Source organism: Chaetodon trifascialis, chromosome 23 (assembly GCF_039877785.1).
Source record: "Chaetodon trifascialis isolate fChaTrf1 chromosome 23, fChaTrf1.hap1, whole genome shotgun sequence".
Classification (NCBI taxonomy): Eukaryota; Metazoa; Chordata; class Actinopteri; order Chaetodontiformes; family Chaetodontidae; genus Chaetodon; species Chaetodon trifascialis.
In genome coordinates, this window is record NC_092078.1 from 507,501 (window position 1) to 530,000 (window position 22,500).

The 22,500-nt window shown below is 49.7% G+C and overlaps 3 protein-coding genes across 4 annotated transcripts in view; all 3 read left to right on the top strand.

Moving 5' to 3' along the window:
- Positions 1–601, top strand: part of LOC139351474 (serrate RNA effector molecule homolog) — a 7,510-nt gene extending 6,909 nt beyond the window's left edge. The window contains exons 19-21 of the mRNA XM_070993403.1: positions 1–18; positions 150–270; positions 383–601. The exon at positions 1–18 is cut by the window's left edge and continues 84 nt beyond it. Of these exons, the coding sequence (XP_070849504.1) occupies positions 1–18; positions 150–270; positions 383–458 (215 nt within the window). The 3' untranslated portion in view covers positions 459–601. The remainder of the gene's footprint in view (positions 19–149; positions 271–382) is intronic.
- Positions 602–1,748: 1,147 nt separating this feature from the next.
- On the top strand, positions 1,749–10,116 carry cnga1b (cyclic nucleotide gated channel subunit alpha 1b). Of its 2 annotated transcripts, XM_070993647.1 has the most exons (16): positions 1,749–1,976; positions 3,416–3,549; positions 4,165–4,230; positions 4,451–4,513; positions 4,727–4,779; positions 4,810–4,855; positions 4,956–5,060; positions 5,200–5,306; positions 5,404–5,578; positions 6,354–6,490; positions 6,577–6,749; positions 7,486–7,611; positions 7,930–8,082; positions 8,170–8,401; positions 8,624–8,799; positions 8,886–10,116. In XM_070993647.1, the coding sequence occupies exons 2-16, from the start codon at positions 3,440–3,442 to the stop codon at positions 9,129–9,131; spliced, it is 1,968 nt and encodes a 655-aa protein (XP_070849748.1). In that variant the 5' UTR covers positions 1,749–1,976; positions 3,416–3,439; the 3' UTR covers positions 9,132–10,116. The 2 variants fall into 2 exon arrangements, with proteins under 2 accessions (XP_070849748.1, XP_070849747.1); XM_070993646.1 differs by having other exon boundaries at positions 4,727–4,855.
- Positions 10,117–10,660: 544 nt separating this feature from the next.
- The window catches only part of nfxl1 (nuclear transcription factor, X-box binding-like 1), a 16,344-nt gene continuing 4,504 nt past the window's right edge, over positions 10,661–22,500 (top strand). Inside the window, exons 1-21 of the mRNA XM_070992781.1 lie at positions 10,661–10,696; positions 11,609–11,802; positions 11,881–12,075; positions 12,568–12,677; positions 12,852–12,982; positions 13,147–13,191; positions 13,769–13,902; positions 14,067–14,152; positions 14,351–14,426; positions 15,110–15,207; positions 15,327–15,441; positions 15,703–15,827; positions 15,915–16,037; positions 16,996–17,086; positions 18,921–19,041; positions 19,127–19,283; positions 19,465–19,556; positions 21,012–21,033; positions 21,582–21,704; positions 21,820–21,974; positions 22,318–22,387. Coding sequence (XP_070848882.1) covers positions 11,628–11,802; positions 11,881–12,075; positions 12,568–12,677; positions 12,852–12,982; positions 13,147–13,191; positions 13,769–13,902; positions 14,067–14,152; positions 14,351–14,426; positions 15,110–15,207; positions 15,327–15,441; positions 15,703–15,827; positions 15,915–16,037; positions 16,996–17,086; positions 18,921–19,041; positions 19,127–19,283; positions 19,465–19,556; positions 21,012–21,033; positions 21,582–21,704; positions 21,820–21,974; positions 22,318–22,387 — 2,244 coding nt within the window. The 5' untranslated portion in view covers positions 10,661–10,696; positions 11,609–11,627. The remainder of the gene's footprint in view (positions 10,697–11,608; positions 11,803–11,880; positions 12,076–12,567; positions 12,678–12,851; positions 12,983–13,146; positions 13,192–13,768; positions 13,903–14,066; positions 14,153–14,350; positions 14,427–15,109; positions 15,208–15,326; positions 15,442–15,702; positions 15,828–15,914; positions 16,038–16,995; positions 17,087–18,920; positions 19,042–19,126; positions 19,284–19,464; positions 19,557–21,011; positions 21,034–21,581; positions 21,705–21,819; positions 21,975–22,317; positions 22,388–22,500) is intronic.

A 22,500-nucleotide genomic window follows, 5' to 3' on the forward strand; every position in this document is an offset into this window, starting at 1 on the left:
CCATGCCCGGCTTCCCAGGTATGACGCACGCTCACACACACGCTCACACACACGCTCAGTGCTAACAGTGACTCAGCTGAACGGATCAATACCCAGAATCAGTCATCAGTGATCGAGCTGACAGCAGCTTCCTGTGTTCACCTGTGCAGGTGCTGGACCCCCCTACCCCCCCAACCAGTTTGCGGCGGGCCGTGGTAACTATGACAACTTCCGAGGCCATTTAGGAGGAGGAGGAGGAGGAGGGTTTCCCGGGAAACAGCGAAACAGCAGGTAGAGGACAGAGGGACAGACAGAGACAGATGACACAGTGTGTATTGCTTATGTATTGACATGTCCCCCCCATGTTTCTCTCTCTCTCCCCCTCTCTCTGTCTCTGTCTCAGGGGCGTCCGGGGGGACCCCCGGTCCATCATCGAGTACAGAGACTTGGACGCTCCGGACGACCTGGACTTCTTTTAAAGTGGACGTGAATCCAGGATGTTTTTTTTAGACTTTTTTATTCCTACATTTCCCATGATGCTCCTGGCCTTTTGTCTGTTTTTTGTTAGGTGTGTGTCCTTACTGACCATGTGATTCCACTGTCCAATAAAGATTCAGGAGGACTGACAAAGACTTGTGTGTTGTATGGTGACCACGGGAGCTCGTTGTTCCTCTCAGGTCTGTCCACAAAAGACTAAATCAGACCGACCGGACGTTTGTCTCCATCAGTCTCTGAGTCTGATTGGCTGATGGAGACGGACAGCAGGTGGCGCCATTAAACCCATCTCATATCAGACGCCATCATTACATGAATGCTAACTGATGCTAACTGTCCGGCTTGTGTATGATGAGAGGAGCGCACGCACGCGCACACACACACACACACACACACACACACACACACACACACACACACACACACACACACAGTGTAATTCCTAGTAAGCCTATCAAAGCTGCCTGTGAACCGCTCCAGCTTTGTGTGTGTGTGTGTGTGTGTGTGTGTGTGTGTGTGTGTGTGTGTGTGTGTGTGTGTGTGTGTGTGTGTGTGTGTGTGTGTGTGTGTGTGTGTGTGTGTGTGTGTGTGTGTGTGTGTGTGTGTGTGTGTGTGTGATCAAGCTTACACTGCTGACTCAGGAGGCTCAGAGGAACTCTTCCTAATCTGCCCCCCCTCACTTTTCACTGCCTCCTCCGTCCTTCCTTCCTTTCCTCCCTTCCTTTCCTCCCTCCCTCACATTCGCCTCCTTGCTTTCATCTTTCCGTCCTCATCTCTCCTTCTTTCCTTCCTTTCCTGTTGCCTCCCTTCCTTCTTTCCTTCCTGCCGTCTGCTCATCTCTCCTCCTGTCTCTCCTTTGTTCCCTTGTTTCCTTCCTACTTTCCTCGGTCTCTTCCCTTTTCGTCCATCCTCTGGGCCTCCTTCATCTTCTCCACCTTCATCACCAGTCTTCATCACTACATATTCGATTACTGTCGTTGAGTATGTGCTGCGTCCTTTCAGTCCTTTGATCAGGCCCTAGTAATGCAGTACTGTCCACTCTGCAGTATGAGTACTTGGGACAGTCGGAGTACATTTTGTTGCCAGTACTTCTGTGTGTGCTCTAAGTGTTGAGTGCAGTACTTGTACTGCAGTACTTTTACTGTACTGTGGTTCCGCTGCTCTCGAAGTTGAAGCGGAGTCGAGGTGAGTTCTCGGTGAGGGCGGGTCCCGTCCAGCGCAGGTGTGTGAGACAGAGCGTCTCATCCGTCCTCTAATCTCTTTATCCCCGTCAGGGTGACAGAGGAGACTCTGCTGGATCCTCCACTCGCTCCTCCACCTCCATCCCTCCGTCTACTCCTCTTTTCTCTGCACGCTCCCAAACTCAAAGGACCCGAACAGGTGTGTGTGTGTGTGTGTGTGTGTGTGTGTGAAGGGGGATACTCCTGTTTCCATGGCGATAAGTTTGACGGGCAGACGGATCTAGGCCAGGTAACCAAGGGCGGCAGATAATCAGTTGACAGGTGAGTCAAGGTGATCATGGAGTGAAGGTTTCAGAGACATCGTCGCCTAAAAAGACGACGATGAAGCCAGTTTACTCTGCAGTAAAAGTACTGCACCACACTGGAAACACTGCGTTATGTGTAGTACTCATGTAGTAGTACAGTGTTCCTGTCAGTGTGTTTCTGTCTGCTGTCTGTGGATTCATGTTCCTGCTGCGTTCATGTGTTCATTCATGTGTTCATTCATGTTCCTGTGCATTCATGTGTTCATTCATGTTCCTGCTGCGTTCATGTGTTCATTCATGTGTTCATTCATGTTCCTGCTGTAGGTGTTTCAGCTCATTGAACTCCTTTATCTCCTGTTGCTGCTTTAATCTTCATCACTGCTTCAGATTGTAGAAGATCATCACATGTTTGCAGCGCGGCGTCCTGTCAGAACCTCGTATCTCCAAAAACAGGCTGTTTTCAGCTTTTTGAGGCTTTTACAGAGTTTAATGAGCTGAGGAAGACATGAAGGAACTCTTCATCAGACAGTTTCTGAAGACAGCCTGACAGTCATGGCTGCTCTCAGCTGTGATTGGCTAGGTGTGTCCTCTGTCAGCTCAGCACTGATTGGCCAGGTGTGTCCTCTGTCAGCTCAGCACTGATTGGCCAGGTGTGTCCTCTGTCAGCTCAGCACTGATTGGCCAGGTGTGTCCTCTGTCAGCTCTCTGCTCATTTTAGTTGAACAGCACGATTCAAAGAGCTCATCAGAAAAAGAAAAGACCAGTTTGATCCTAAAACCTGAAAGCTGCTCCTCCAGGTTTAGTTTGGGGACAGTAAGCAGACCTGATCCAGGCCTCTCAGACCTGATCCAGGCCTCTCAGACCTGATCCAGGCCTCTCAGACCTGATCCAGACCTCATTCAGAACATGTAGAAACACTTTGACTTCAGACATCACAAGCTTGATTCAAGCGTCTTGAGCCTTGAAGACCATGTACTGTGAGAGACGGCTTTTATTAAACTAGGACGGGGTATTTGTCCTGAGGAAAGTCTCCTGAAAACAAAGAAGAAGAAGAATCAGAGGGACAATCCCCTTTATTTGTCACACACTACATGCACACAGTCCGCAGCAGACCAGGAGTGGTGGCCTGCCAGCCCACAGCGGCGCCCGGGGACCCAGTTTTCTTTGTCGTCACCATTGGTCAGGTGGTTCTTCATGCATGTTTTCAGAGGGGGGTTTCATTTTCTGGAGGATACTCCAGGTGAACACAGGGAGAACATGCAAACTCCACACAGAAAGGCCCCTTTCCTCAAGCTAAGGGGCAGCAAAGAGGGGCGTCCTGGCGGTCTGAGGGCTCCAGGAGCTGAGCAGAATCCTCCTGATCCTCAGCTGGACCCTGGACGGGGACGTTTGTCACATGTTGTTTTGTCTTTCCATCATTTCCTGTCACCTGTCTGATAACTTCTCTCTGAACAGGAAGTCAGACCAAAGGATTCTTCCATGGCCAAAGTAGCCCCATCAGTCCCGTCCCCCATCTCCAAGTTAACTCCGCCCACCATCGTTCTGCAAGACATGGAGGAGGAGCCAGGTGACGTCGAGGAGGGGGGCGGGTGAGTAGTCATGGAAACAAGACGCACAGCCCAAAAACTGAGGCGCAAATAATGATTGTCCACAGCTCAAGTTCAGCCTGAAGATCTCCAAGAGGTTCTCTGGGTGCTTGAGGCAGTTTAAGGGGTTCTTTATGAGGTTTCAGGGGTCTCTGAGGAGGTCTAAGGGGCACAGGGGTCCTTCAAAAGGTGGAATGCTCCTTGAGAAAGTTAAATGGGTTCTTGAAAAGATTCTTTGGTCAGGATCGAGAGGTCCACATGAAGGGTCACCCTTGGAGATGTTGTAAGGGTCCTTTTAAAGGCCTCAGGGGTCCAAAAGGACTTTCTGTGGATTCTAGGATCCTTTAAAGGATCCAAGGGCCGTTGAGAAAGTGTGATGCATCTCTGAAGAGGTTCTAGGGGTGCTCTCCGGTCCTCGAGTCCCTTAAAGGATCTAAGGCTTGTCCTGAAGGTTCTGTGGTCCTTTACCAGATTCTAATCAGTTCAATGGTTCCTTGAGAAGGTGCAGGGGTCACAGAGATCCTCGGGGTCCTCGAGGAGGTTCTGGAGCTGAACTGGTCCTTCAACTAGTTACACAGTTAACGGTTAGTCCGCCTCTGATCGCTGTCTCTGTTCCAGACCTGCAGAAAGAGTCGGACCAGGAGTTCTGTTCAATGTCAACAACAGCAACAACAACGAGGACGAGTAAGACACACACACACACACACACACACACACACACACACACACACACACACACACACACACACACACAGTGTCACACAGAGACATTCAAACTGATTGAATTGAGCTTTTCTGTGAAGACGGACAGTGGAGTGTCCTGAAAACCTGAGACATGTGTCCACCTGCAACGTCAGAACATGTTTCGTCACCGTGTGATGATGCGTCTCCTGCTGTCTTCCAGGGATGAAAAGAAGAAAAAGAAGAAAGAGAAGAAGGAGAAGAAGGAGAAGAAGGAGAAGAAGAGGTGAGTTCTTCAACTGTCAAACGTGATGTCAAAGAAAACAAATGAGCGTCCCAGGTCAAAGCCCCGTGGACAAAACTCAGAACGTCCCAGGTCAAAGCCCCGTGGAGACATTTCCAGCAGTCCATGAGGACGAGTGTGGACAAAGACGAAGGTCAGCGGTTTTGGAGTCGATTCAATTCAAACTAGTTTTTACTTTGTCTGTCTGTCCTCCAGGAAGGAGAAGCAGGAGAAAAAGGAGAGGAAGGAGAAAAGACAGAAGGAGAAAGAGGAGAAGGAGAAGGAGAAGGAGAAGGAGAAGGAGAAGGAGAAGGAGAAGGAGAAGGAGAAGGCCAAAGAGGAGGTGTAAGTTCTCTGTTAGGATCTGCTGAGTCAGATTTGTGTTTCCATGAATCAGCTGTTTACTGTCCTGATGTCCTGTGGACATTATTGTTTGTGTGTCCAGTCCTAAGGAGATCACAGTGATCGACCCGGCGAGTAACACCTACTACTACTGGCTGTTCGTCATCACCGTCCCCGTCATGTACAACTGGACCCTGATCATCGCCAGGTGACGTCTGTCTGTCTGTCTGTCTGTCTGTCTGTCTGTCTGTCTGTCTGTCTGTCTGTCTGTCTGTCTGTCTGTCTGTCTGTCTGTCCCACAGAGTCAGTGAGCTGTCTGTCTGTCTGTCTGTCTGTCTGTCTTTCAGGGCGTGTTTCGAGGAGCTGCAGACAGACTATTTGGTCCTCTGGTTCATCCTGGACTTTGCCTCAGACCTCACCTACATCGCTGACATGATCTTCAGAACACGGACAGGTCCGAACACACACACACACACACACACACACACACACACACACACACACACACACACACACACACACACATCAACAGATTGTGTGTGTGCGTGCAGGTTACCTGGAGCAGGGTCTGCTGGTGAAGGATGAGCAGAAGCTGCGTGAGCGCTACAAGAAGAGCTTCCAGTTCAAACTGGACCTGATCTCCATGATTCCCACTGACCTGCTGTACGTGGTGGTCGGCCTCAGCTACCCTGAGATCCGCCTCAACAAGCTCTTCAGGTTCAACAGGTACGCAGAGCACACCTCACACAGGCAGTGGTGGAAGCACTAAGATAAGATAAGATAAGATAAGATAAGATAAGATAAGATAAGATAAGATAAGATAAGATAAGATAAGATAAGATAAGATAAGGTAAAAAAGTTTACAGGATACAGAACAGAAACACAACTACTGCTCCAAAAAACTACGACTGTCATGTTGTTTTTCACCTGAGAAATAATACGAATATTCAAGTGAAAGTAGAAATACAATAATGATGTAAAAATACATCAAATACTACCGTTACAGCACAGGAATATTATCATCAACATGTACATAAAGTATCAGAGGACTCACTGTGTTGACAGACACCTTTCAGAGTTATACTATGAAGTACTTGATGTTATGGCTTTTTTAGTACTTTTCAAAGCTGTACTGCAGTATTATGATGCAGTTTATCGACAGGTTACCACTACATGTCACAGTACTGACATGCTAACAGTGAAAATGCTAACACGCTGATGCTAAGCGGGTGTAATGTTCACCATGTCCACCAGGTGAGGCTGTAAGGACAGAGTTTCTTTAGCTCTGCAGCTAATTGGTCGTAAACATTAAAATGTTGTCTTGATGATGGCGTGAGATGAAAGGATGAATGTCTGAAGCGCATGTTTTGACGATCCGTCCAATAGCTGTTGAGATGTTTGGACACAGTGCTGGCCTGACGGACGCTGCCATCCACTCTGCTCAGCAGCAGCGCTGACAGACTGCTGAACTTGACATTCAGGATCTTTGCGTTTGTTTCAGGATGCTGGAGTTCTTCCAGAGGACGGAGACCAGGACGAACTACCCCAACGCTCTCCGCATCTCCAACCTGGTCATGTACATCGTCATCATCATCCACTGGAACGCCTGCCTCTACTACTCCTTCTCCAAGGCCGTCGGTAGGCTGCCGGTTGGGATCCTGGTTCTGGTCATTTCACCGATGGTTGCTGTGACTCTAACAGCTTGTCTCGTCCCCTCCCTCCAGGTTTCGGTGCCGACCGGTTTGTGTATCCCGACCCGTCAGATCCAGAGTTCGGCCGTCTGGTGAGGAAGTACGCCTACAGTATGTACTGGTCCACGCTGACACTCACCACCATCGGAGAAACGCCGCCGCCTGTGGAGAACTCTGAGTACTTCTTTGTTGTCACTGACTTCCTGGTGGGTCCGCCTGAAAGAATAGTTTTTCTTTATTTGGTTGGGATTTAGGACGACAAAGAATCTGAAAAATATAGCCGAGCTTTAATAACCAGCTCTGCTCTGACATGAAATATTAATGTTCACTGAATATTTATCAGACCAATGTTAGCAGATCGTAGCGGAGCAGACGCAAGTTAACGCCTGCAGCGCAAAAATAAATTCAGCTGTAGAAATCAAGAAAGGAAACAAACAAAACATTGAAATGGAGGAAAAGGAAAATATCACAAGTGCAAATATCTTGCATCAAAGACCCCACAGTTACCTTGACTGCAGTGCAACAGGTGTGGAATGCAACCAGGTACATTTATTCAAGTACTGCAATTACGAGTACAGTTTGAGGTACTTTACATTATTCTTATACTCACAACAACAACAACAACAACAACAACAACAACAACAACACAACTCATAACATATTCACTGGACAGTTACTGTTTACATGAAAACATGAGATCAGCTTGAGATGAGCTCCAGTTCAACCAGCTGTAACGTTAACGTGCTGCAAACACGGTAACACGTCCGTGATAATCGTTCAATACCACGTCCGTGATAATCGTTCAATACCACGTCCGTGATAATCGTTCAATACCACGTCAGTGATAAACGTTCAATACCACGTCAGTGATAATCGTTCAATACCACGTCAGTGATAATCGTTCAATACCACGTCAGTGATAACGGTTTTGTTCTCCTCCAGGTGGGGGTGTTGATCTTCGCCACCATCGTCGGTAACGTTGGTTCGATGATCACCAACATGAACGCCGCCAGAGCCGACTTCCAGGCGCGCATCGACGCCATCAAACAGTACATGAGCTTCCGTAAGGTGGGTGTGTTAGAGGTTAGCTTCTGCCCACGTGGAGCACAAACGCTGAAAGTGGAGGGTTGGACTGTGGAGACTGAGCTCAGTTTTATGATTTCTGGCCTCTGTTTGTAATAAAAGTTGCATTGTAAATAATAAAAACTGTTATTGTTGCTAAAAGTATAATTTTCAAATCTGTTTTGAGTAAAAGATAATAAAACTAAAAATAGATTAACAAATGTTCCTTTCAGATATATACATGAATATCCATCATCAGCTGCTGTGCTGTGTGCCACCAAGGTCTGACCTTTAACCCCCTCCACCTGTCCGTCACCCCTCCAGGTAACCAAGGACCTGGAGAAGCGAGTGATCAAGTGGTTTGACTTCCTGTGGACCAATAAGAAAGCTGTGGATGAGAGGGAGGTGTTGAAGTACCTGCCTGACAAGCTGAGAGCCGAGATCGCTATCAACGTCCACCTGGAAACCCTCAAGAAGGTCGGCACACGCTCGGCGGCACGCCTGGTAAAAAACAGCTGAAGTGAATGAGACGACCCGAGGTTTCCCCTCTGTGTCGTCCTGCAGGTTCGCATCTTTGCCGACTGCGAGGCTGGTCTGCTGGTGGAGCTGGTGCTGAAGCTGCAGCCTCAGGTCTACAGTCCAGGAGACTACATCTGCAAGAAAGGCGACATCGGCAGAGAGATGTACATCATCAAAGAGGGAAAACTGGCTGTTGTTGCTGACGACGGTATCAAGCAGTTTGTCGTGCTGAGTGATGGAAGCTACTTTGGCGAGATCAGCATCCTGGCTATCAAAGGTGAACCGACGTCACTTCTTAACAGTGTGATTTAGACAGCCGGCTCTCTTTGTTCTGTCAACCGTTTGAAAGGTATGAACAATATGTGCTCACGAAGTTCACCAGGAGGTTAAGAACGAGTCATTCACGTCTGACTTTAACAAGGTGATGGAAAATATGGTCTAAGATGAAATCTTTAGGACGTGTTCGTGCTCCCTAACAGTCCATCTTGGTCTTCAACAGGCAGTAAGGCCGGGAACAGGAGGACAGCCAACATCAGGAGCATCGGTTACTCCGATCTCTTCTGTCTTTCCAAAGACGACCTGATGGAGGCGCTAACAGAGTATCCTGATGCTAAGGCTCTGCTGGAGGAGAAGGGAAGGCAGATTCTGATGAAGGACGGACTGCTGGACCTGGAGGTACAGTCACATGACCTGACACAGGAACAACAACGACAACAGGAGGCTGATCTGAACTAAGAGTAATAACCGGTCTCGTCCTCCAGGTGGCAGCGCAGGGTCCCGACCCCAAAGAGATCGAGGAGAAGGTGGAGCGCATGACGGGCACTCTGGACGTCCTGCAGACACGTTACGCTCGGCTACTGGCCGAGCACGAAGCCACTCACAGCAAACTCAAACATCGAGTCACCAGGCTGGAGAGGAAGCTGGTGCCGCTGCCGCGAGCTGACCAGCCAGGTGATGCCCCGCCCCCAACACCTGAGACAGTTAAACAAGAGGAAGAGAAGAAATAAGGTGAAAACGAAGTGGAGGAAGAGGAGGGGGAGGACTGGGATGTTTGATTTTAGATCTTGGGTTGGTCAGGTGGGTGGAGAGATTGAAATTTTCCTCAAACTTCAAATTTTGGCATAAAGTTTTAAATTCTGTTCCTGAAATTCAAAATTCATTTTAGATCCAAAGGTGAAAAAGAAAAGACGCCTCGCTTGAAGTTCAGTCAGAATTTACCAGTTACTTCACTTCACTTCAGCTCACTTACAGTCAATTACAGTAATTCACTCATTCTGCTTTGTGAGCAACATAAAAACGTCTCGTTTTTCCTCAACATCAGTCATAACAAGTGGAACCAAACCGGAGTGAAAGTGAACTGACTCCAGATTACATTGACTGTCTGAATGTGAAGGAGCTGAGGAGAGGACGACCGAGCTTCAGGGTGACTGATGGAGAGAGAGAGAGAGAGAGAAATTTACCTGTGTTTCCACTAAATATTTCCTGTGTAAATCTGTAATTTTACTGTATTATACCTGAAATAATAAGCACCACATCTCACACATCACAGCAGCAGTTCAGCAGTTTCTGAGTCTGTCTGAGTGAGAGGACAGAAAGACACTTGGAGTCAGTCTGAGTCCAGTTTGTGGCTCACCAATAACGACGGTCAAAATGTTTTGTCTGAGTCCGGCTTGTCATTTCACTTTCTCTGACTTTGATCCAGACAGACTGAAACCAACTGCAGAAAAAGCTTCCCTTTCTAGATCAGCTGCTTTAGCAACAGTAGAGGTCAAAGGTCAGCAGATATGACTGACAAAGTCACTGCCTGTACGTCCCCACTTTGTTTTCTACGAAGAGGACTTTGACTTTCTTGTATGATTCATTTTCTGTGAAGGCCTGTGCAGCCAATCACACCCCTGCTTTGTGTAAATAGGTTTTAAAGGTTCATAGCAAAAACATGACCGGAATTAATTCTGGACGCACTGCGCTGAAATAAAGATATTTTATAATGAAGACCAGAACTGCCTCGTTATTTTCACACAGCTGCACAGGAACGGCACATCTGGACAGAGATGAAAACACCATTAATACTACAGCTGCTACTGCTGCAGTACTGTCAGTACCACTGCTACCACCATCACTACAGTTTTTCTACTGCTTTCACTGATTATTATTTTCTTTAGATTTTTATTATTTAAATTTGAAGGTCTGACTTTGATATCTTTCATAAATTAAGCAGGCTAATACATTTTTTATTCAAACAAACGTCACAAAGGGCACAAGAGTACATGATTTTTATTTTTATTTTTATTTTTATTTTTATTTTTATTTTTATTTTTATTTTTATTTTTATTTTTATTTTTATTTTTATTTATTTTTATTTTTGGAGGTCCGGGCTACGAATGAAACGTCCAGCTTCTGCTGACACGTCTCACTTCCTGCGTGTCCTTGTGCGCCATGGGATTTGTAGTTCTGTACCCTTCAGACGGCCTCTGTTCTCTACCAACCTCATACGTTTCCGGGACTACAAGTACAGGCATGCACAGTGCGCATGAGAACCAGGCAACGGGAGCCGCAGCTGCAGACTGCTGAGGTGTGTGTCACAGAAAGCTTTTAAATTAATTTTGTTTGTCTTTTAATGTAAAACTTTCAGTTCCGGCGGCTCAGATGGATTTTTATATTGTGATATCTGTTGTTTTCCGGATGTGAGGCTTGTTCCCGCCTGTTTTACAGCTAATTTTAAGCACAGGAGTAAGTGAGCGTCGTAGCTAGCCGGCTAACAGTTTGAACTGAGCTTCACCGTTAACGTTCACCTGCTGTGGTTTGAGGACGGAAGTGAAGTTCCAGTCGTCCATTAGTGATCATAAACTAACGCTTCGTGTCCCTGCGGAGGACTGGAGGCTTCTCACATGTCATTTAGCTGCTTCACTGAGTGTGAGCCTGACAGACAGTCACATGTCTCATCCATTCATGAACACTCAGCGGGCTGAATCTGGTCAGGCTCCTCTCATCCTGTCCTGGCCTCCTGTCCGCCCGCCAAACTCCAGTCAGAAATCTGCTGGTTTACTGGGCTGCAGTGGCTAACACACTGAAGCTGACCCCGGACAGTCAGAGCTGACTCTGCTGTGGAAACCACGAGTTCAGCAGGATAAGTGGAGGATAATTCTGTGAGTGGGTTAATGTGAGGATGCTCAGACCTGCTCTGATCATACTTCTACACGAGCAGTTTGGACTTTAAAATGAAGCCTCTCAGAGATGATTAGCAGAGTTTACGCTGAGAGATCAGATCAGATCAGATCAGCCTGATCAATCACTGACACTCATCTGAGACTTTGAAAGGCACATTTAGGGATTTGCTAACAGTGAATTGAGGGAGTTTTGCTGAGTTGTTGCAGCTCTAGTCAACAATGAAATGTGTGATGTGCAACGTGAACAGCAGCAAACACAGAAAGCATGAAGATCCGTGTGCTGAACGCCACACCTGTCTCTCAATCCCCACCTGCAGACTTCTGGAGGCGGTTGCCATGGAGCCGGCCTGGCGACAGCAGGGCAGGGGGCGTGGCCGGGGTCAGGAGGGTCAGGGTGAAAGGTCGCGACCCCCGCAGAAGGAGAGAGAGAGGCCGGGGCCCCCGGCGGGAGCGTGGGGGGCTGGACGAGGTGGGGGGACGAGGACCGCCGCAACACCTGAACCTCAGCGCGGTGAGGACGGACTCATGTTAGGTCCTGAGCTCACCTGATGACCCCAGACCAGCTGACCGCTCCTTATGTCTCTGACAGGTGTGTCGGCCCCGTCCAGGTTCGAGGAGATCAGGAAGTCCGACCAGGCTGCTGCTCAGCGATTGGTGGAGAGCTGCATCAGCTCCTCTTCCTCCGATGATGAAGACAACGATGATGATGGAGATGTTGACCATAAGGACACAAAGACGGGGAAGATCCTGGCGTCGACCTTCACCACCTACACAGACCAGACAGGTGAGCCCGCTGTACCATAGCGACAGCATCACTGTCCGTCTGTCTGTCTGTCTGTCCGTCCGTCCGTCCGTCCGTCCGTCTGTCTGTCTCTCCCTCTGTCTGTCTGTCTCTCTGTCTGTCTGTCCGTCTGTCGGTCTCTCCCTCTGTCTGTCTGTCCGTCTGTCTGTCTGTCTGTCTGTCTGTCTGTCTGTCTGTCCGTCTGTCTGTCTGTCCGTCTGTCTGTCTCTCCCTCTGTCTGTCTGTCTGTCTGTCTGTCTGTCTGTCTGTCTGTCTGTCTGTCTGTCCGTCTGTCGGTCTCTCCCTCTGTCTGTCTCTCTGTCTGTCTGTCTCTCCCTCTGTCTGTCTCTCCCTCTGTCTGTCTGTCTGTCTGTCTGTCTCCCCCCTCTGTCTGTCTCTCCCTCTGTCTGTCTGTCCGTCTGTCGGTCTCTCCCTCTGTCTGTCTGTCTGTCTGTCTGTCTGTCTGTCTCTCTGACCGTCTGTCTGTCCATCCAGGTGGTGATGTCACAGGTCTGGTCAGAACTGGTCAGTATGTCAGTGACCTGTTTCAGTCTGGAGCTCTCACCTGTCTCATCTGCATCGCCTCCGTCAAGAGGACACAGGCGGTGAGACACACACACACACACACACACACACACACACACACACACTCAGTCTCTGTCTCTGACCCCCTCTCCCTCCCTCCCTCTGTCTCTCTGTCTCTCCCTCTCCCTCTCTCTCTGTCTCCGTCTCCGTCTCCGTCTCCCTCCCTCCCTCTGTCTCTCCGTCTCCATCTCCAGGTGTGGAGCTGCTCCAGCTGTTTCTCCCTCTTCCACCTCCCCTGTATTCAGAAGTGGGCTAAAGACTCGGCCTTCCTCGTGTCCTCTGTGACTGATGAAGACTTTGGACAGAAGCAGCATCCCTGGCCCTGGTGAGGGGGTTTGAACGTGAACATGGGACCTTTTTGACTGTTGTCTGTTGCCGTACAGGCCGAGCGGTTCACGGAGAAACAACAGACAGATTGATCTGTGACACGCCGTCGTCCTCATGTCTCATCTGTGTTCACGTCTCATCTGTCCTCCTTTCTCTCCACAGTCCCAAGTGTCGAGCAGAGTATCCACCGAGCGCCACGCCCAACAGGTACGCAGCCCTGTGTCAGTCTGCTCACCTGCTGCTCCTCACACACTCCTCACACACTCCTCACCTGCTCCTCACACACTCCTCACACACTCCTCGCCTGCTCCTCACACGCTCCTCACACACTCCTCACACACTCCTCGCCTGCTCCTCACACGCTCCTCGCCTGCTCTTCACGTGCTCCTCATGTGCTACTCGCCTGCTAACCCTAACCCTGTCTCCAGCAGGGGGCTCCACAGTCCTCAGTCACTGCTGATCTCTGGTCAGTGTGAGCCTGTGAGGAGCTGCTGTCTGTCAGTGAGAGAACAGAGAAACTGACTCCAGCTCAGTTCAGACAAAGTGACCTTTGATCCAAACACAGCGAACACTGGACCAGGGTCAGCTGACGCTGACAGTCTGTGGCTCGACCTTTGTCGTGTTTGATGGTTCAGCTGTTCACTGAGAGTCAATCTGAGTAATCAGATTACTGTAGAACACGTGTTTAGAACATGTTTTTAACAGTTTCACCGTGTGTGTGTGTGTGTGTGTGTGTGTGTGTGTGTGTGTGTGTGTGTGTGTGTGTGTGTGGTGTGGTGTTCAGGTACATGTGTTATTGTGGGAAAGTGCAGGATCCTCCGGCTGATCCCTGGTTGGCTCCTCACTCCTGTGGCTCCATCTGTCAGAAGGAGCTCAAACCCACCTGTGGACACACCTGTCTGCTGCTCTGTCACCCCGGTAACCACACACACACACACACACAGCCCCACACACACAGCCCCATGTCATCGTTGGGACTGGGACTGATCCTGATCATTGATCAGGTAGCACATCCTCACGTCAGTCAGAGTGATTCCAGGTGAAAGCCACATTTCATGATATGATGTCATACTCATTTTCAGGTCCCTGCCCCCCCTGCCCAAAGATGGTGTCAGTTTCCTGCATGTGTGGCAGAGCCAAGCCCCTCCCCCGTCGCTGTAGTAACAAGGTACACCTAAAAAGTTAAAAGAAGTTGTTAAAAGGTTTAAACTGTTCACTGGACTGTCATCAGCCAATCAGAAGCCTGTGTGTGTGTGTGTGTGTGTGTGTGTGTGTGTGTGTGTGTGTGTGTGTGTGTGTGTGTGTGTGTGTGTGTGTGTGTGTGTGTGTGTGTGTGTGTGTGTGTGTGTGTGTGTGGTCTCTCCAGGCCTGGTCGTGTCAACAGCAGTGCAACAAGTTGTTACCCTGCAAGCAGCACACCTGTACACAGCCCTGTCACACAGGTACGCACACACACACACACACACACACACACACACACACACACAGTCAGGTGAGTCTTTTTTCTTTTTTTTATACTTTATTTTTCTGTTTCATAACACAGTAAACGTGAGGTCCATCAGGTGCATTGGATGATGCACACTGTTGTTGGTCACAGTGTGATACATCTACATTAGTATTCACTTTCCTTTCACAGTTGTGTTGACAATGGTTTCAGTTGTCAGTCTCTGTGTCGTTCAGGTGTGTAACCCATTCAGTCCAGTACTCTTCTCCCCTTTCTTTCTTTCTTTCTTTCTTTCTTTCTTTCTTTCTTTCTTTCTTTCTTTCTTTCTTTCTTTCTTTCTTTCTTTCTTTCTGTAATCTCAAGCTGAAAGCCATAACCTCCACATTGTGTAAGTTGTTTCCTGTCCACTGGTTGAGGGAGACAGGTGAGTCTGTCCCTCATGGTTCTGGGACTCAGCCCCACTGTGGTCTGGAGGTGTGCCGGCTGTGGACGGAGTGTGTGTCACAGTGAGAGGGGACGTGGGGGCGTCCAACATGGCCGACTAACTCTGTGTGTGTGTGTGTGTGTGTGTGTGTGTGTGTGTGTGTGTGTGTGTGTGTGTGTGTGTGTGTGTGTGTGTGTGTGTGTGTGTGTGTGTGTGTGTGTGTGTGTGTGTGTGTGTGTGTGTGTGTGTGTGCGCAGAGTGCTCTCCCTGTCCCAGAGTCAGTGTTCAGGAGTGTGTGTGTGGCCGAGAGAAGGCGGAGAGACCCTGTGCCAGCCCCCAGTGGACCTGTGCACAGGTAAGATAAGTGACGGCCAGAGCTGCGCTACTCTCATACTGTGGGACACTTATTTTACGGCATATCACACTGTACTCCTCCTCCTCCTCCTCCTCCTCCTCATCCTCCTCCCCCCTCAGGTCTGTGGCTCTCTCCTCTCCTGTGGGAATCACACCTGTGAGGTTTTGTGCCATGATGGAGTTTGTCCTCCGTGTCCTCGCTCTGTCAGCAGGTCCTGTCCCTGTGGCAAGAACAGTGAGACCACACACACACACACACACACACACACACACACACACACACACACACACACACACACACACGCGCCTACTGCTGTCCGTATCTACTGTTGAATGAGCCACATGTGACGCTCATCTGTCTCACTCTGCCTGTATTTTCTAAATGTCACTGTGTGTGTGTGTGTGTGTGTGTTTGTGTGTGTGTGTGTGTGTGTGTGTGTGTGTGTGTGTGTGTGTGTGTGTGTGTGTGTGTGTGTGTGTGTGTGTGTGTGTGTAGAGTCTTCTTTGCCATGCACGGAGGAGGTGCTGCCGTGTGGCGACACTTGTGACCGCCGCCTGTCGTGTGGAAAACACACCTGTTCAATGAGGTGTCACCGAGGGAGCTGCGAGACCTGCAGACAGGTCACACACACACACACACACACACATGCACGTGCAAACACAAACACACACACACTCACAGACTGACTCTGTCTGTCTGTCTGTCAGGAGGTGGAGAAGGAGTGCAGGTGTGGTAAATACAGGAAGTTGATGGCGTGTCATAAGGAATACTTGTGTGACTCCAAATGTCCAAAAACCAGAAGCTGCCAGAGACACCAGTGCAGGAGGAAGGTCAGTCCACAGCAGCATCATCTTCATCATCACCTCAATTCTGTTTCCTGCGTCCGCTCTGCTGCTTCACAGAGGTTCATGTCCGTCGTCATGTTACGCACCTTCACAGGTCAATGCCAGGCGTCAGAGACAGTCAGTGCCTAAAGATAGTGGGTCAGAGAGAAGCGCTGTGATTGGACAGGAAACAGGAAGTACCAGCCTCTCCTGTTAGCCACTCCTGTTAGCTTCTCCTGTTAGCAGCTCCTGTTAGCTTGTCCTGTTAGCAGCTCCTATTAGCCTCTCCTGTTAGCCACTCCTGTTAGCTTCTCCTGTTAGCAGCTCCTATTAGCCTCTCCTGTTAGCCACTCCTGTTAGCAGCTCCTATTAGCCTCTCCTGTTAGCCACTCCTGTTAGCTTCTCCTGTTAGCAGCTCCTATTAGCCTCTCCTGTTAGCCACTCCTGTTAGCAGCTCCTATTAGCCTCTCCTGTTAGCAGCTCCTGTTAGCAGCTCCTGTTAGCTTGTCCTGTTAGCCTCTCCTGTTAGCAGCTCCTGTTAGCCTCAGACGATCCAAAGAATAAATCATGGTTAAGCCTCGTTAAAGCAAAGGTCGATCCAGATGTCAAAGTGTGAAAGTCTGGATCATGATTAGCTTTGAGATGATGACGGTGGATTTGGGAGGTGAGGTGGCCGTGCGACTGTTGTTTCGCCGTGCCTCTGGATGTCCTGTCGTCTAAATGTCAGAGTGATGCCGTCTGCTCTAATCTGATCGCTAAAGGTTGACTGATGTTAGTCTGTGACGAGCTGTGACTGATGTCAGAGCCGCAGCTCGTCTTCAGCAGCTTGTCTTCAGCAGCTCGTCTTCAGCAGCTGGTCTGACGTTTAGCTGCTCTCAGAACAAGTGAAGCTACTTTGACCTGTTTACATGTGGAAACTGAAGAGAGACCTAAACGCTGTTTCCCATGATGCCTTGTGTCTCAGTGTTGCCCGGGGAACTGCCCTCCATGTGACCAGAGCTGTGGTCGAACTCTGGGCTGTCGCAACCACAAGTGTCCCTCTGGCTGTCACCAAGGTAACGCGCGCGCGCAGACACACACACACACACACACACACACACACACACACACACACACACACACACACACACAGACGTGCTGGTTCTCAGGGACGTTGTCAGTGTTAAGCAGCGTCTTCTTGTCTGATGTCTTAGTGGATTTGTTGATGTTTGTTCCTGATGTCTGGAGGACATCATCGTCTCTGATGTCCTCCAGACACGTGTCACACTGAGTCCAAACACGCGTCTTTCATGTGTGTTTGTTCACGTTTCACTGACGTGTGATTCAGGGAAGAAGTTTAACTGACACACTGCAGGACGACCAGCACACACACGCTAACACAGACACACACACACGCAAGCACACACACACTAACACAGACACACACACTAACACACACAAACACACGCAAGCACACACACAAACACAGACACACACACTGTAACACAGACAGACAGACACACACACGCACACGCACACAGGATGTCACATCACATCAGTGTCAAACAGACGTGTTGTGATTTGTTGAGGGAGTCACAGCTGGTGGAAGGTCAAAGGTCAAATTCAGGAAAATTCTGACCCATAACACTCCCTGAAGAGTGTGTGTGTGTGTGTGTGTGTGTGTGTGTGTGTGTGTGTGTGTGTGTGTGTGTGTGTGTGTGCTGACATTTGTTCCAGTTGATAGGGCTGAGCAACACAAACACACACAGAGTTGAATGTGTGTGTGTTTGTGTGTGTGTGTGTTGGAAAATTGTTGACCTCTGCTTCCTGTCAAACATCATTAATCCCCTTTTATTAAAGACGTGTGTGTGTGTGTGTGTGTGTGTGTGTGTGTGTGTGTGTGTGTGTGTGTGTGGAATAACAGATAGCTTCCTGCGTCCATTGTTCCCTGATCAGATGATAGGTGATAGTTTATGCGTCTGTCCGCCTCGTGATTGGCTGAATAGATTAAAGTTAATTTATTTGTGCTCTTGCGTGCTGATTGGCTGGTCTGACCTTTCAGGGGGAACAAACAGAAGGTTGCACCGACGCCAAAGCCTCGGCACGCAGATAACAGGCGAGGCGACGGGGCTGAAAGTGCTGAAATAAACTTTGATAACGAGCTGATCAGAATAAACTCGTTTGATAACAATGAAAACAAAATGTTCCTCAGAACAAACGAGGCAGAGCTTCCTGCCGAACTGATCCAGGATCAGACGGCGACAGGCTGATCCTGCAAGAAGGAAAGATGGAAGGAGAGGTCTGTTTGTCCTGGAAATGGGTTCTTTAATCCAGTGAGAACCAGACCCTGGAGCTGACCCTGGATCAGTCACACTGTCAAGGTTTGATCTGTGCGAGCGCTGACGCCTCACACACTCAGCGCTATCTGCTCGCCACGGTATGTTAATGAGCCACGGCAGAGAGAGCGCCAAGAGACACAGAGCAGACACAGAGAGTCAGGGACAGGACGTTACCAAAGCACTGTGAGCACGCACGCACACTGAACACACACACAACACACACACACGACACACACACACAACACACACACACAGGCTTCACGCTCTCGTCTCTCAGCAGAGAAAAGCTGAAGACGAGTCGTCGTTTCGTGTGAGTGTCACCACAAAACGCAAAGGCAAAACTGACGTCTCGCCGTCTGAATGTGAGACGAGTCAGGTTGTCTTTCTGTCTCTGCGCCTCCACAAGGACAAATCATTTCTCTGACTGTGTCCTCGTCTGAAGTTCGGGTTGACTTTGGACGGTGTCTCTGCTCCACAGGAGGATGGCAGAGGTCGTCCTCTGAACCTTTTTTGAACCAAACCTTCAGTGTCCGTACCCCAAATACATAAGTGTGTCTCACCTGTCCTTCAGGTAGCTGTTATCCCTGCCCGGAGTCGGTGGAGGTCAGGTGTGCCTGCGGCTCCACCGTCTTGGCTGTCCCCTGTGGGCGTGAACGGAGCACCAAACCGCCTCGCTGTAAAGAGGTCTGCAGGTAAACACACGGGAGCTCAGCCCTTGCCGCCCGATTCGCTCTCAGCCGCGAGCCTCATGAACGGTTGCTCTGCTGTCTCCTACAGGCGTCCGTCATCCTGCCACCACCCGACCAGTGAGACCCACCGGTGCCACCCTGGCCCCTGCCCCCCCTGCAGACAGCCCTGCCTGCTGCCGCTTCCCGGCTGCACCCACACCTGCCCGCAGTCCTGCCACGACCAGGTGCTGGTCAAGTCCCAACAGGTAGGCTCCTGAAAGCAGCAGGTCAGCGTTTCAGGTCATGTGTCATCCAGTCACATGACTCTGAACTGGGCCCGGCTGATGTCCTCCAGTCTCTCTGACATCACCTCTGTGAAGTGCTTCCTGTTTCCCATCAGAGAATCAAAGATGTCTGCAGGAGCTCTGAGTGTCTCTGTGTTTCCAGGTGCAGCTGGCCGGTCCATGGGAGCAGCCCTCTGAGCCGGCGTTTGTCAAGAAAGCTCTTCCCTGTCCACCATGTCAAGTACCAATACCAACGTAGGTCACATACACACACACACACACACACACACACACACACACACACACACACACAGATAAAGGTCTCATTAACACCACACAAGCAGACACTGTTTGACTTTACCAACTAATTCATAAATTCAGGCTTAATTCACTTTTTATTCTTTAATGCTTTCACTTGATTACAAAACGATGATTCTGATGAGTCTTCATCAGTGTGAACAAACTAAAAACACGTAAATCCAGATTGATCACCAGATACTGAACGAGAAGAAGCCCTCAGAGCTCAATACAAACAGCACACGTCCTGAACTCTACAAAAACTCCTTCAGGATGCAGGAAGCCTCAGAGTGACACTCGGTGTGACACTCGGTGTGACACCCAGTGTGACACTCAGAGTGACACTCAGTGTGTCACCCAGTGTGACACCCAGTGTGACACTGACACTCAATGTGACACCCAGTGTGACACCCAGTGTGACACTCAGTGACACTCAATGTGACACTCAGTGTGACACCCAGTGTGACACCCAGTGTGACACCCATGTGAGTGATGTTACATTTCTGAATAATTTCTGAATGATCTGTGGGCTGATGCCGGTCGTACCTCCATCCTTCAGCGCCACAACCTGTGGGAGTGGTTGGTGTAGGCGGCTGCTGTCAGGATCAAAGGCCGGCCGACGATCAGAGTGTCATTCAGTCAAACGTAGCACAGCAGGGATATCTCATAGGTTTCAGAAGTGCTTGACTTTGACTGGTCTCCACTGCGTCTTCTTCACTTCCTGCCCCCCCCCCCCCCGGCTTAACATGTGACAGTTTGTGCTGCCTTTGATCAGCCTGAGTTCAGCTGTGATGAGTGACAGTGGACGCAGCATGGAGACACTCACAGGTTCAAGACAGGAGGTGAAGCCTGCAGAGGAGACACATGTGGGAGCCAGACGCACACACATTACATCGCACACACATTACATCACACACACACACACACACACACACACACACACACACACACACACACACACACACACAGATTCCAGTGTGCTTTGGACCTGTCGTGGATCATTAGATTTGTCTGTGTGTTTGTGTGTGTTACAGTGGTGTTTGTTGGCTGCCTGCAGCTCTGTGACGCATTGAAACCGTGTGTGCGTGTGTGTGTGTGTGTGTGTGTGTTGTTGTTGTAGGAAGATATTCGGCCCAACAGCCTCAAACTGGACTCTCTCTATTAGTTTGCACACAGGTTGTGTTTAGGTGTTCAGTCACTGAAGGAAGTCAGTGGGATGAGTGGACGTCAGTGGGATGAGTGGACGTCAGTGGGATGAGTGGACGTCAGTGGGACGTCCTCACAGGTTACGACAATGTTAGAAATAAAAGAAACATTCAACCTGTTGTTAGAGCACAAGAGACAAGATGGACGTGACATGAATGAATGAGTGATGGAGTCAAAGGGACATGTGGTCTCCTGTCTGTCTTTCAGGGCCTGTTTCGGAGAACATGAGGTAAGAACTTTTCCTTTATAGTCTCCACTTTTATACTGGTTTTTGAAAACCAGTTTGACCAGTTTATCTGTGGTCATCACATCTACACACACACACACACACACACACACACACACACACACACACACACACACACACACACACACACACACACACACAGAACTTGATGTATCGGCATCTGTTTTTAGACGTGTCACCTCCTCCTCCTCCTCCCCCCTTATCTGTGGACATTTCCTTTCCTCCCCCGTCCTCCTCTCCCCCCCGTCCCCGTCCTTGGTGTTTTCTGTCTCGTTCTCTTGCTCCAAACATCGTCCATTATTAGTTTGTCCTTCTGACCTCCTCCTCCTCCTCCTCCCCCCACTCGTCTCCTTTGTCCTTCTCTCTCTCTTTGTGTACTTCCTTTCGCCTTTCATGGTGGCTGTTTGGTCACACACACACTCGCTCACACACACACACTCGCTCACTCACACACGTGCTCACACACACACTCACCTGCAGACGAGTCAGGAGGTGTGTTCAGGTGTGTGTGCTCTGTGGGTGTCGATCAGGTGAGCCCCGTGCCATGTCATCGTCGGGGGCGGTTCTCCTGTCAGCGACCCTGCGGACGACCTCTGACCTGTGGGAACCACAGCTGCGGCAGGGAGTGTCACCTGGTCGCCGACGGCCGCCAGGTGAGGACCTTGTTAAGATGTCAGCTGATGCCAAAGGTCACGATGAGAAGGGTCGTCATGGTGACTGACGGGAAGTGATGACGATGACCTCACCGATCGCTCACTCTCTCTGCAGTGTGAAGTGTGCGAGGAGGGCTGCTCTAAGCCCCGCCCCCCTGGCTGTCCCCACACCTGCCCCCTCCCCTGTCACCCCGGCAACTGCCCCACCTGCAGCCAGATGGTCCGCCAGCGCTGCCACTGCAAGATCAGCCTGCTCTACGTGGAGTGCACGTCAGTACACACGCACACACACACACACACACACACACACACACACACACACACACACACACCTCACTGATGTCACATGACCGCCCGCCAGCGATTGGTCGGTCCGTGTTAAATATATCATGTAAGATAAAAAAGTCACAGAACCACAGCTGGAACACGTTAGAACACGGCTCTGTGATCCAAGGTGACCTTCAAATGCTGTGAGAAGAGACAGACAGTCACGTCTTCTTCACGTGTTGTCCACGGCTTGTTTGAGGTTTTAGTAGCTGTGTTACTGATCCATTGATCAGACTCTCCTGATGGATCAGTGTGGACAGGAAGTGATTGATGGTGTTGTCTGCAGGAAGTTAACCTCAGCTGACCAGCAGACGAAGGTGGAGCTGAGCTCCTGCAACAACCAGTGTCCTAAAGAGGTGAGCGCACACGCACGCAGGCACGCACGCAGGCAGGCAGGCAGGCACGAAAAAACTAGCGTCCATATGTGGGGACCTCTGGTTGGGCTCCCATTGCATCATGGGAGTTGTTT